The 13,656-nt window shown below is 44.5% G+C and overlaps 2 protein-coding genes across 9 annotated transcripts in view; one reads left to right on the top strand and one right to left on the bottom strand.

Moving 5' to 3' along the window:
• Positions 1-10,003, bottom strand: part of Ryr3 (ryanodine receptor 3) — a 521,392-nt gene extending 511,389 nt beyond the window's left edge. For 2 of the 4 annotated variants that reach the window (XM_052725780.1, XM_052725779.1), the window contains exon 1: positions 9,600-10,003. In XM_052725780.1, the coding sequence (XP_052581740.1) occupies positions 9,600-9,650 (51 nt within the window). In that variant the 5' untranslated portion in view covers positions 9,651-10,003. The remainder of the gene's footprint in view (positions 1-9,599) is intronic. The other 2 variants (XM_052725782.1, XM_052725781.1) reach the window with 1 other exon arrangement.
• LOC128102210 (transmembrane and coiled-coil domain-containing protein 5B) overlaps positions 8,576-13,656 on the top strand; it is a 69,201-nt gene continuing 64,120 nt past the window's right edge. For 3 of the 5 annotated variants that reach the window (XM_052725784.1, XM_052725785.1, XM_052725787.1), the window contains exon 1: positions 8,580-9,004. The gene's annotated coding sequence lies outside the window, so the exon portion shown is untranslated. Of the gene's footprint in view, positions 9,005-13,656 lie in introns of all 5 variants that reach the window. The other 2 variants (XM_052725788.1, XM_052725786.1) reach the window with 2 other exon arrangements.

Here is a 13,656-nt window from a genome sequence, read left to right on the forward strand (position 1 = left end):
ACACAAATTTCTTCATTAAAGCATAGGTTGAACAAGGACAAAATAGCTCCCCCCCACACACACATCAAGACAATGAGATTTTTGTGGTTGAGAATTCTCCAAATTATGTTGCCTATCTTCTGACATGAGTGAAAAGTGCTGGTGGGATGAATCACTGGCTTTTGCATCAGGACGGTTTGTGAAGAAGACCCTCAAGCACTAACCAGACAATCTCTACTCCTGAGGGCCCAGGCACTGCCACTCATTTCCATTATTCAGGCCTGCTTTTATAGTTAAAAGAAAGTTGGGAACCAAGACCATGAAATAACCATAGGGGATTGTCTCTTTGTACTGTGTAGTGACATTTGAAGAGCTAATGTGACTAATGTCAATGTTTGCACTGTTTGTTGAGACAATATTAATAGCTAATATTTACTGAGGACTTACTATGGTTGGGTGCTGCTCTAAGCACCTTACATGGATTAGCACATTTAATCTTCACAACAACCCTTTGAGACAGGCACTGTTATTACCCTTATTTAACACACGAGGAGATTGGTACAGAATTAAACTTCCCAAGGTCATACACACTAACCAGAAAACATTTTCACCATAAAATCATGGAAAAGTTACACTGGAAGTAACTGATATCCTTGCTAATTCAAGACACAGTTAAGAGACCTATTAACTTGATTCTCTCAGTCTTTCACTATTACGATGTCTTGTTCATAGACGAAACTCCAAGGACTTATTCAGGATGAGGTAACTCCAACTACTTATTCAGTAGTTGGCCAATAAATGTTGACTAAATAGCTTGCTTACTTAAAATTTTATTATGTCTATCTCTAAAACCATTTTAAGGGGTTTTCAAAAGCTAGAAAACTCTGCCTTCATTGTTGATGATAACATCTATCACTTCTTAAACCCATTAATCTGTCTGCCTGTCAATCTTTCTTCTACTGTGATAAATGATACATCGTCTTTTATATTAATGTTTTATCCAAGGACCTTGATATGTGCTGTGTGCCCAATCCTACTTATATAAAAATATTCATGTGTTCTGCAACATGCATTAATTCCAACAGATTCTGAGGCTTCATCCACAGCTGCAAACTGGCAGGCAGTTCTGAACTCTGCTGCAGATGTGTTTTGCTTGACTGGTAGCATTAAGAATTTTGTTTGTTTGTTTGAATGTGTGTAGCAGGCCAGCCTTTCTTTGCAAATAAAACTGATCTACACATTTAGCTATTTGTTTGATTTCCCCAACGCTGTTTAAACTTGCGGTTCCTCTAGTGCCTAGGTGCTAAGGAACTGACTAGACTAAATTAAAATTCCTGTGTTTCTGGATTTCACAATGTATATAGCTAATCCTCTACAAAGGTAAATGTCTTCCAGACAATCAGATAAGTGCTATTCTAAGTCTTTCACTCTGTGTATCTGTGTCTGTGTCTCTGTCTGTCTCTGTCTCTGTGGGGAGGAGGGGTTCTGGAGCAGTTTCAGAGTCCCCCAAAGTATCCCTGAGAAGTAATAATCACTAACATGCCATTATAATGAATAAACTAAAAGCCTCAAAAGAGCAGGCAACCCTTCAGGTATCCAGCAAAAGAAATACTGTAGAGTATACCAAGTACTATGGCTCTGACTTTACTCATTTGACCCCTGTATTCTTTGTTGTGTTTTTCATGCTTCACTCTTGTAAAGAAATTATATTTGTTCAAAGCCTTAATGTTGTTTATTCTTAGGAATCTCCAGCATAAATAGAAGGGAGGAACCACAGTCTTGTGTCCTGAGTGCCTGCAATGAGAGGCTCAAACTTTTCTAAGACAGTTGTCTTATTTCCATCTGATCTCTTGGATTCTGTTTCTGGGTCAGTGTGGTAGTCAACAGCTAGATCGCTCTTATTGTCCTACTGCTATGTACAGCCTGGATCTGGACTATACCACAGTGTGGGAGTTCAAATCAATATATTTTACAACATGAACATGTATGTGCTATTGAGAATTTCCACTTCTTCCTGTGGTCCCATTAATGAGCTCTCTATACTTAAGCTCATTACACAGATCAACTGTAAAATTGTTAAAGAAGTAAAGGCAGGCCTCATCATTGGTGGGTAGCCATGACCATCTTCCAGGAAGAAGTATTTTTTGTTGTTTTGGGTTTTTTTTTTCTGTGTCTCCCTTCAACACACTCCTTGTTTACTATAAGACTGTTCTGTGGTTGGTTTGGGAGAGTCTGGAGCATGGGCTTAGGATTACAACAAGTAAACCTCAATGGATCTAACTGAGACGATGGGATTTATCACATGGACACTCCCATACCTCAGGAGAGATGCATACTTAGCTCTCACTTTGATGTAGAGCCACATCATCTTAGAAGAAGCTGAGACTTTCTTTCTCATATTGTTATCTTTGATCCTGAATCATTTTAGATAACATATATTGTTGTGGAATATTAGTTTAAGATGTGTTACATTTCTTTATGCTGTGGAATATTTGTTTAGTGATGCAAAGATGTGATGCATTTGTTTAACTCTGTGAAGCTGCCTAAAACACTTGATTTGTCTAATAAAAAGTTGAATGGTCAATAGCTAGGCAGGAGAGGGATAGGCAGGGCTGCCAGGCAGAGAGAATAAATAGGAGAAGAAGAGAAGAGAGGGGAGAAAGAAAAGGAGAAGGCAAGGAGGACACCAGGGGCCAGCCACACACCCAGCTACAGAGTAAGGGGTAAAGAAAGGTATATAGAATAGAGAAACGTAAAAGCCCAGAAGCAAAAGGTAGATGGGATAACTTAAGAAAAGTTGGCTAAAAATAAGCCAAGCTAAAGCCAGGCATTCATAAGGAAAATTAAGCCTCTGTATTTATTTTAGAGCTGGGTGGCAGGCCCCCAAAGAACAAATAGTTTTTTTTTTAATGTATGGTATATATTAGGTTCAATCCTGACTATAAAGATTGGTCTTCCTAATGCCTGAGTAAGGCTGGACAGCTCTTACCCTTCATACTCTGCTCAAAGGTTGAAATAAATACGAAATCTCTATGGTCCACTCAACCAAATGCATGCAGCCCAGATTCCTGTACCTTGACTCTGCAGATCATACTCAGGGTTCCCCGAGAGCCAGTGCTGTTCCCGCCCACACTTGCCCCTCTTGTTCTCTTTCTCCAGTGCAACTCCTACTCCTTTGGGAACTTGCTTTGTTTGGCTGTTAACGATGCTAATCATTAGTGGTACCTGCTGAACTAACAATTTCACAGTTCAGTTTTCTGGGTAGAAGAAATGTCTTGAGACAATACCTTGCCCCCAAAGGCAGACAAAGGAGAAAGGTATCTTGTACATGGGTCATGTGGTCACTGAGATCAGCCTACACTTTCATTCCCACATTTTCATTCCAGCTGCCCTGCCTTGCTCACCACCCTGGCTGCTTCCTATAACACAAACTGAGTCAGTAGGAAATGTGTTGATGGAGAGTACCGCCAGCTGTAGCTCTGCCTCCAGAGTTCCTTCTTGCCTCCTTTATACTTTAAACCAAGCAGAAGCCAGAAGCTATCACCCAGAGAAAAGTGTAGTTTCTGACTATCATTGCAATCTGATTTTAAGATGGAATGTTTTCTTTTTCTTTTTCTAGGGCATTGAATGAAATAATAGTTAACCCCAAGGAGACATGCCAAGACAATGATCACCCTAAACCAATGGAGGATTTACTGTCTAGGTATACAGGAAAAGGAAAAGGGGGGAGGGAATGGTGCCCTGAGCTACAGAAAGGACGGAGTGTGTGTGAGGGGAGGGGTGTGGCTCTTTGGAATACTACATCATCAGTCTCAGACCAATCTGAGTTTTGTTTTCTAACAACCCAGAATCAAGAATGACATAAGGAAGAAGGAAAAAAAAAACTTGGCACCTCAGCCGGCTCATCACTGTAGCAGGATCTGGGGTAAGGTGCCAGCACTTTTTCTTCCCTCTTTCTGAACTGGAGAGGTGCTGTGAGGGCAAAACTCACTGAACCAAGGCAAACTGCAGTGGCTGGAAGTATGTCCCTAAAATACCCCAAACAAGAGGATGTCTGTGAGGACATCAGCCTAAGACCTGCAAGACCACCAAGGCCCCCTGGGGAGAATGAATCGCCCAACAGTCTTAGCCCTGGCTGGACAGGACTCCCCACTACAATGACATCTGTTTCCAGCTGACTTCAAAATGACTTTTTGCAAAGGACCCTACTCCTTAAGCAGATACCAGATAAGAGAAACAGCAAAACCCTTGGGTGGGAGAGCTATACTGCTTTAAAGGAAAGCAAATCCTTTAGAGAAAGGAATAATGAGCTTTAAAAGATAGTAGAGGGGGAATGGGAAAGGCAGCTGTGGGATTAAATAGTAAGAAGTGACACCAGCAGCTTTGGTGATGTTCTGAGATGACAATAAGCACCCGAGTGTCTGGTTAGGCAGCTGGACTCCCAGAAGCCTACCTGGATATATGTGTTATAATTTGCGTTTCATATTCTCTAAAGAGATAGCTTGAAAGAAGTTGAGGTTTGTTATAGTTAAAAGCACCAGGGCAGCATCCAATCTGGATGGGTTGAAGGCACCAAACACATTAGAGAGATGGGAACCACTCCGGTACTTTTCCATCGAGAGCCAATCACAAGCAGGATTGATTTCCTGTTGTAGGACAGACACAATGACAGTGCCCTATGAAATGTGCCTGCTTTTGTCGTTGGGAGTATTTTTGGAATTACTGCTGCCTTTCATGACTCTCCTAGTAAGGCAGATTCTCTATACAGAGTGTGAAACAAACAAAACATCTCAGTTTTCTTAAATGACTCATTCAAGGTCACAAATGAGCTAATATAAGAAATAAGAATTCCTTTAAGTTCAATATTTTTATTACAGCCTTCTACTCCTACTGGATAAAGCTTATACTGAGGGTATCTTTATGAATAGAGCTAATTTAGAAGGGTTTATTCTGATGTGGAATTGAGGAAAGGAAGCTACACTAGAGCATTCTGAAGACAGGGGCCTCTTCAACTTACACAGAGAAGTAAGATCGCTGAAAAGCATGAAAAGGGTGCAAGTCACTCAAAATCATGGGGTCAGTGGATTTAAACATAAAATTCTTTAAGTAGCAATACAAAGGGAAAGTCCAGGGATAAAGTAAAATAAATGATCATAAAACAAAGAGGCAAATATGGATGTAAATCTATTCAAATGCAAACTTTTCAAAAATAAACATTAGAGTATTTTGCTCTCCAGGTAAATTCTTCCCACTCATTTCTGATTCAACATGTCCCCCCTTCGGATCAGCCCAAAAGAGCTGAAGAAACATACTTACTGTACATTAAATGAATGTTAGAAGCTAAACTTAAAATTTTGTCAGAAAAGAACCATTTCCCTTAAGTGTCCTCGTCTTTCCTTAATACTTTCATAAAAAAAAAAAAGTAAGCAAAAGCATTGCTCATGAATCCCTCAGTGCAGGCTGGCTGCTTGGTCTCACTCTTTGTAGTGGGCTAAACATTCCCAAGCTTGCAGCCATCATCCGTTCTCTTCCTAAAGCTCAGAAGCTAAAAACTCTGGTCAAGCCTGGTCATGAGCATTTAGGCCACAGCAAGATAAGAGCCACAACACTCTAATGGAAAAACAAAAACAAAAAAAACACAGTTTTCCCAGCTCAACTTGATTACTTGGGAGAAAGGACCTTGCTTCCTGCTCACACCCACTAGGGGCATTTCACTGAAAAGAGGATACACTAGTCCACTGGTACAAAAATCAAACCAATTCTGAGAGGCTGTCAAGAAAGAGACTGTGAAGGTGGAAAGCCCTGCAGTGACCTTGGGAGGCCAATTTTAATATCCACACTCATCCAGCAGTAGAGCCTCTGGTCAACCCCGCGGCAGTCCACACCTGCGTGTCTAGGGTCTGCCTTCTAGCACTACCTCTACTCTTCTCTCTTGCACCAGGAGGATGTTCTTCACATCTTTCCTATTTGGCATCCTGAGTGAAAGTATCTGACTTCACAAGCTGGTAAGTAAGCACACAATGCCTACAAGGAAGAAAGCTAGAATCCATAAGGTCCCCAGGTAAATGTTCACCAGCGTTTCAGCCAGGGGCCACGAGTTCCAGAGGGGCAGAGCTCACATCAGTGGTAGAAGTCTAATGCAAGGATCTGTCTGAGGCACCATGGTAGGACCAGAGCAGTCCTTGACTTTCAGTCCAAATACCTTTCCTTGTTCAAGTGTAGTTCAGGGGCAACGGAGAACAGCTTCCTACACATGGGGTTCAGCTTGGCAGACTGTGACCAATCTTTAATAGGAATGGATGCCTACCTCACCCCAAGTTCTGTTTTAATTCCCTGTATGATAAAATGAAATTAACAAGGAGAGAGGTGTACGGTATCTGAAATACAGCAGGTGAAGGCTCAGAGCTTACTCATAGTCTTAAATGACTACTCTAGTCCAGGGGGAAACAGCATCTCCCTGGCACTCTCGATGCCAGCCACTCTGCCAACTGTTTGAAGACAGGGTAACTGTCACTCTTCTCCCCATAACTTCTTGTTTTTGTATCAGTGGCTGGCAGGTTTATCTGCTTCGGAGCAGCTTCAGAGCCACGTCAGTGACACTGGCTACGTCAGCAAGAAATTGGAAGGGAGGAAGACGCCACTGCCAACAGCAGTGGAGAGAAAATTCTAGCCTTAAAGATAAGGTGATTCTTCTGTCTGCCTCTCTACATAATAGACATGGCTTCCAATGAGTTCAGACTTTATGAACTTTCATCAGACTTTCTTAAGGTTTGGAGTACAAGGACATTAAATTTCACTTCCAAACCCCTTGCTGTAGACCTGCGCTTGCTTAAGAAACAGTGGGTTTCAAATGTGCCAGAGTACAGAGCACCGATTCCTAAGTATCTAAAGGCACACCTAGGCTGCCTTCTAGCTCATTTCATACCATCACTGATTCTAGCTACTTTCACTGTTGGCCCTAGTGTATTCCACATGACATCATAATCACCCACAATTTGATTAAGATCCATGGCCCAATGCTACTCTATAGTTGGTTTTTAAAGTAGATTTAAAAGCCTCGGCTCTCTGAGACAGCAATCCTTTAAAGCTCACAGCTGTAAAAGGATGATTCTGTTCCATTGTCAAATAATCACCTTTGGTTGAAAACAATGTTAAGGTGACTGACACATGGCCAGTATGCTTTATAAGATTCTGTTTGTGAGAAAGAAAAAAACAATGCTAATGTAGAAGTGAGTGAGTTCAAAGTGAAACACTGTGCAGCACAGGTATTTTCTCAGGTGAAAAACGTGACCCTGCTAGAATAGCATAGCAATTCTTGACTCTCTGAAACACAGAAAGATAATATCAAATTTTTGTGTAGAGATCAAGCTTATGATTCCCAAGTTCCTATAAACTGTTTCATCTAAGTCATGGCTAATGAGGGACAAAGTCAAATTCAGAGAGCTGCAGGTTCTCATCTGCGTGGTCTCCTCGTAGTCTAACCTCTGGAGCAAGCCTCACAGCTCCACTGGGAGTTAAACTTAAAATTACATAATGACAATTACCAGCAACTTGCTGGGCAGTCACAGCCAAGTCATTTGATTTCCTGTACCTTTCTCTGTTCCAAGAAAAAATAAGATAAGGATGGTAAGCTGCTCTGTGGGGCAAAGAACTAAGAACATGCCCAAAACCATACTTCAGATGATTACAGTGAAGAAAGAACTGATTTTGTCACACTTAGAGTCATTCACCCCCACGGCGACCTCAGCTCTCCCTCTAAGCTGTGCACATACTAAGCACTCTGCATCAGGGCTCTTTACCAGGGTGCCTCAAACTCACAGGGTTTCTGGATGGCTGTAAAAGGGGTCCACCTACTCCGATCTCCAGGAAGCTGGTGACACAAAGCTTAAGAACCACTGCTACACTAAGTCTTGGCTACAGGTGTTCTCTAATCCAGCAACATTGCCCAGAACTGAGGGGAAGATGGCCACAGAAGTCAAGAAAAGCAGCTTAGATAAAGACCTGAAGAAAGTCTCAAGTCCCTAACCTTAACTCCTTGGGTCACATCTTCAAGTTGCCACAATGTTTCCAAGGGGAATTTCCTCAATTATCAGTGCCTAGATTTTTTCTAATAACAATAATGACTAATAACAACAACAATGTGGACTGAGGAGAGCACAAAACCAGAAGCACCTGCTCTGTCAGCCATTCAACACCGAGGACACCTGTTGGAGGGAAAGCAGAAGGGCCCCACAGGACTCTGGGAAGAACAGATAGCTTGCCAGGCGTTATGTGTAGTGTGAAGATGAACCAGGAGGACGTGGAAGAGCTTCTGGCTTTCAGAAGTGTTAGGGGGATGGTGGGTCCTTCCCAATCCCCCAAACAGGACCCAAGACTGAGCCTTGGCCAAGAAACCATGTTTGAAAAAACAGACAAAAGAGGGGGGTGCTGAAAATAATAAGGAAACTCTTCAAAGAGGGAGGGAATGTTCCAAAAGAGGGACATAAGCGAGGCTGTCGTCCTCTGTGACCAGGTCAGAAAGAAGCAGGGTGATCTTAAAGAGGACAGTGCGAGACAAGAATTTCATTCTAATTCTCCAGACCTAGATAGCTCGCATAAAATCACTTAGCACTTACAAAGCATTCTGCGGTTTAAAAATATTATGGCATTCACAATCTCGTTTAATTCTTATCTGCCAGGAAATGCTAGTTACATTTTCTTCCATTTTACACAAGAGGAAACTGAGGCTGGGTAGAGAGAATTATGTGAGCTGCTCAAGGTCACGTGGCTGAAATCAGCCCTAAGAAGCAACCAGGTGCTCCTCACCCTTCAAGGTGGTGGTCCACCTTGAAGTGTTAACTCCTCAAGGAGAAGGCTGTCATAGCTGCAATGGGACTTCGCCCCTGCTCCCAAAATCTGGGATGGAGCATTGCCCTCCAGTGCCAAGAAGGGGACCTGATGACGCGGAGCCACAGACCGGGATTTCCCTATTCTGCAGGGTTCTTGGGAGCCTGGAACAGAAGCAGTAGCTCTCACACACCCGCGGGTGAGTCAAGTAAGGCTTAACAGCAGTTGCTGAATAGAGATTTAAAGAAAGAGGAGCCGGACAGCACTGGGTGAATTCCCTTCTAAGAGGTCCCGGTACTGCCAACCAAGAGCAGGCATCGGTTTCTGGACCGAGCTCCCCACTCTCACCCCTGCCCCACTGGTTCTTTTCTTGGTGGTCCCCTGGAGCCCGAGAACAGCTCGAATGAGGAAAGGGAGCGGACGAAGTGTGGAGGTGACAGGAGGCCGGTCGTAGAGCACCTCTGATCTTGTGGGTCTGAGCAATCACGAGCTAAGCCCAGCTTGAAGTTTGGGCATCAAAGGTTTCAGACCAAGTAGCGAGTTGCCCCGAGAGCGAGCTGTCCCGGGTGGGAGATCTGAGAGCGAGAGGTGGCGGCACCAAAAGAGGGGAAAGGCTGGAGAAGGTGCCGCTTCCCACGCAGCCCCTCGCCGCCCAGAGGGTAGGGTGGCAGGTCCGCCTCTGCAGCCCGCGAGTGCGGAGAACGCGCCCCGCACCGCGGCGCAGCGCAGCCCCTCCTCGCCGCGCCGCGCTCCTCCCCACCTGCCCGCCGCCTCGCCCGACCGCTGAGACTCACAGTCCGCAGGAACTGGATCTCATCCTCGCCTCCTTCTCCCGTTTCGGCCATGGCTCCCGGGGCGTGCGCGGCGCCCCAGCTTCGGGCGCCTCTGTTTCCCCCAGGCAACGGCGTGCGCTGACTGCCGCTCTGCCGTTGCTCTTTCTCCTCCTCGTCGTCCTCCTCCTCCCGCTCCTCGCTCAGCCTCAGCAGCGCCGAGCTAATCCCCGACCATATAGGGAGCTGGGCTAACACTTGACTGCACTGCAGAGCGCCAATGCCAGGCGAGCAGCCCGCCCACCCCTCTCTCCTCTCGCCCCAGCCAAGTGCGCGGCGGCCGCGGACTCCGCGGACAGCGCAGCGCGGCGCGCGCCAGGCGGGTGTGGGGCAGAGCGGGGGACCCGGGCCGGCGCCGTGGAGCCTCCCCCGCACCGCACCGCACCGCACATTCGGTGGAGACGCGCGCCCCGCGGCGACGGGAAGATGGCTCTTACACAAAGGCCAGTTGCTTAGATTCGGTGCCCCCAAATTGGGCACCACCAACCCTCTAGATTTGTCCACTTTGCGCGTGTGTGTGTGTGTGTGTGTGTGTGTGTGTGTGTGTGTGTGTGTGTGTGTGAGAGAGAGAGAGAGAGAGAGAGAGAGAGAGAGAGAGAGAGAGAGAGAGAGAGAGAGAGAGAGAGAGAGAGAGAGAGAGAGAATTGATTTCCTATTTTTTTCCTATTTGCGTTGGAATGCCCATCTGGAACATGGCGTTGACCCACCACCACGCGTGGAAGACTCAGTTCGTGTGTACCTTGGTTTTTCATACAGCAAGGAGAGAAGGATGCTGTGACTATTCATTCATAACAAAGTTTGTAACTCGCTGGGTAGCTCATCTTGCACCTTTAGAGAACCCCTTCACTCTTTTTAAAATTTGATAAGGAGGGGGTACAATAGTCAGAACGCACAAAGGAGGGGGTATAGTAATCAGAATGCACATTACATATGTGTGAAATTGTCAACTAACAAACTCAATAAATGTTTTTAAAAACACAAAAAACAAGTCTGATAAGGACACACTGCACCTCCACTGAATAAAGATGCAGTAGCCACAGGGCGCTTCAGGGGGCTCCCATTCTGTCCTCAATTTGGAAGTTAGATGTCATCCGAAGCATTCCTTTGTGTGCATCCTTACCCTTACTCTTCACTTTAGACTGCCAGCCCTGTGGACTCTGAGGAGAGCATAGGAGAGGGAGTACATACAACAGGTCCTAGAAGGCTAACACTCACCCAGCCTTGGGTAGGTTTTTTAGGATTTGGGAACAGTCATATTGGTCCTCTGAAGACTCAGGGTGCAGGATACTCCTTCTGAATGCTGATCAAGGAGTTTCCTGGCAAACGAAATGTTTGAAAGAAAGACCCTTGAGAGATGTAGGCAAGTGGCAACTCTGGGTTTAAACCTAGCAACTTCTCTAAAGCCTGCCTGGGACAAATCATGCCATCTATACATTGTGGAGCCACCTGGCCATGCTTGCCTCTATGACCTATCTTCGGATAAAGCTTCTTCCTTATCTCCATCATTGGGAACAAGAGTACATTCTGAATGGCGAAAGGCTCTTAGATTTCTAAATCCTCAGGAAAGCTATCAGCCACTGTTAGATCTTCAGCAGAACCCACAGAACAATGAAATGTTCTCTTGGGATGCTTGAATTGTTGAAAAAGTCAGCAAAGAAGCCAGGAGCATTTGCATGGAGGGGGACTGTGCAACTGACACCATTGCAGCTGAGGGACAGCCTATGGGGACAGAGAAAATTTTTTCACTTTTAGTCTTTTCAGCATGTTGTATCTTTTACACACAGTTTGCTAAGTTCTGAAAATATCACTCATGATATGTTTCTGTAATTATTTAATCCTGCTTACTTGTCACGCAAAAGGGACTCTCAGGTGTGTTTTATCAATTAGATAAATAGTGAAAAGTGGTCCCATCATATGAATAAGCATCTCGTTTTCTATGCATTATTATTATTCATAGTGGCCAGTTACACGGATAGTGTTAATGGGGCCACGCATGGTTGTGTATTCAATCCCAGAAAGGCTGGTTAGTTTCACTCTATTCGTGAGTTAAGGACCTGGCCCTTTCACTTTGTCCCAAAACCTCATAAATCTTTGTTCATTTAGCAAAAAGGAGGGCAGCATTGAATACAGCAACAAAACGATTCTTGAGGACATAGGAGCTAAGAGGCCATATTTGATTTTTTTTTCTTTGCCCATATGGACCTATAGTAAACTGTATATAACATTAAACTTCCTTCAATGCCATTGCAGCATCACCTCCTGTGATGACTAATCTTGGCTGTCAACCTGACATACCTGGGAGGAGGGAACCTCAGTTGAGGAATTGCATCTATCAGACTGGCCCGTGGCCAAATCTGTGGGAACATTTTCTTGATTGCTAATTAATGGAGGGCAGCCCAGTCCTCTGTGGGAGAGATCACCTTTGAGTGTGTGGTCCTTGTATAAGAAAGTTAGGTAAGTAAGTCAGTAAGCACTGTTTCTCCATGGTTTCTGCATCAAGTTCTTACATTGGTGTCTAATTAGGGTTACTATTGCTGTGATGAAACACCATGACCAAAAACAACTTGGGGAGGAAAGGGTTTATTTGGCTTAAGCTTCCACATCACTGTTCATCACTGAAGAAAGTTGCCACAGGAACTCAAACAGGGCAGGAACCTGGAGGCCAGAGCTGTTGCAGAGGTCTTGGAGGGGTGCTGCTTACTTGCCTATGGCTCCCTCAGCTTGCTTTCTTGCCAAACCCAGGACCACCAGACTAGGGGTGGCCCTACCCACAATGGGCCTTTCCCCCTCTAGTCACTCATTAAGAAAATGCCCTACAATCTTGCCTGCAGCCTGATTTTATGGAGGCGTTTTCTCAACTGAGGCTCTCTCCTCTCCTGTGACTCTAGCTTGTGTCAAGTTGACATAAAACCAGCCAGCACGGTTGGCTCCCATCTATGATGGGCTGTAACCTACAAGCTAAAAATAAAGCCTTTCCTCCCCAAGTTGCTCTTGGTCATGATGTCTATCACAGCAACAGAAATCACACTAGAAAGATCCCCTAACTATAGACACCATCTATTTGCTGAAGTGCATTTCTTAAGCTAATTACGCTCATGCTTTGATCTGTACTGACTCAGGTTCCACTTAGAGAATGGATAAAGGCAATAATTTTAAGAACTGTAGAGTTGAGGAAGCTGGTTTTGCTAGCACTGTTATTTTTGATATGTAATCATATATATGAATCCTATCTATATATTGACTGGATATTTATTTTTCCATCAGCTAAGGAAAAAAATCTTTCTGTGTTTTTCACTTGGGTATTTAAGTCATGAATCTCTTCAACATGTGATAGGACAAAATGTATTTCTACTGTGATGGTTGATTTCCATTGTCCACCTAACTGGATTTAGAATCTCCAGGAAAACTTTCTTCTGGGTCTGTCTGTGAGGGAGTCTCCAGAAAGGTTTAACAGAGGAGGAAAGACCTACCCTGAATTCAGGCAGCACTATAGCATGGTCTGGGGGGCAGATTAAATAAAAGGAGAAAGTGAACTGAGCATGAGTATCCCCCACCACCACCCCGAGTGTGAGTGTGTGTGTGTGTGTGTGCGCGCGCGCCTATGTACACATGTGTACCTCTCTATCTGCCTTGTCTTGTGTGGATACAATATGAACAAGTACCTCAAGTTTCTGCCATGTCTTCCCCACCCCACCATGATAGACAGTGCCCTCAAACTGTGAGACAAAATGAGCTGCTTCTTGAAGCTGCTCTGCCAGGCATTTTGTGACGACCATGAGAGAAGTAACTAGTTCAGCCACCTGTAACTCATTCGCAAAAGTAACAAAGAAGCACACCACTTTTGGTATCAATAAGCAGGATGGAAAACACGTTTTACAGACATGTTTTAATGTTTGGAAGTGATTATTATTCATTTCTAGAACATCTACAATAAGCAGCCAAGTTGGTATCTATCTTTGCTCTACTGACTTTAGGAGCAACTGCAAAATTCACTTCTTCGGAAGGGGATAGGTGTGTGAAA

The sequence above is a fragment of the Peromyscus californicus genome, unplaced genomic scaffold, assembly GCF_007827085.1.
Source record: "Peromyscus californicus insignis strain IS unplaced genomic scaffold, ASM782708v3 Scaffold_7__1_contigs__length_154581171, whole genome shotgun sequence".
Taxonomy (NCBI): Eukaryota; Metazoa; Chordata; class Mammalia; order Rodentia; family Cricetidae; genus Peromyscus; species Peromyscus californicus.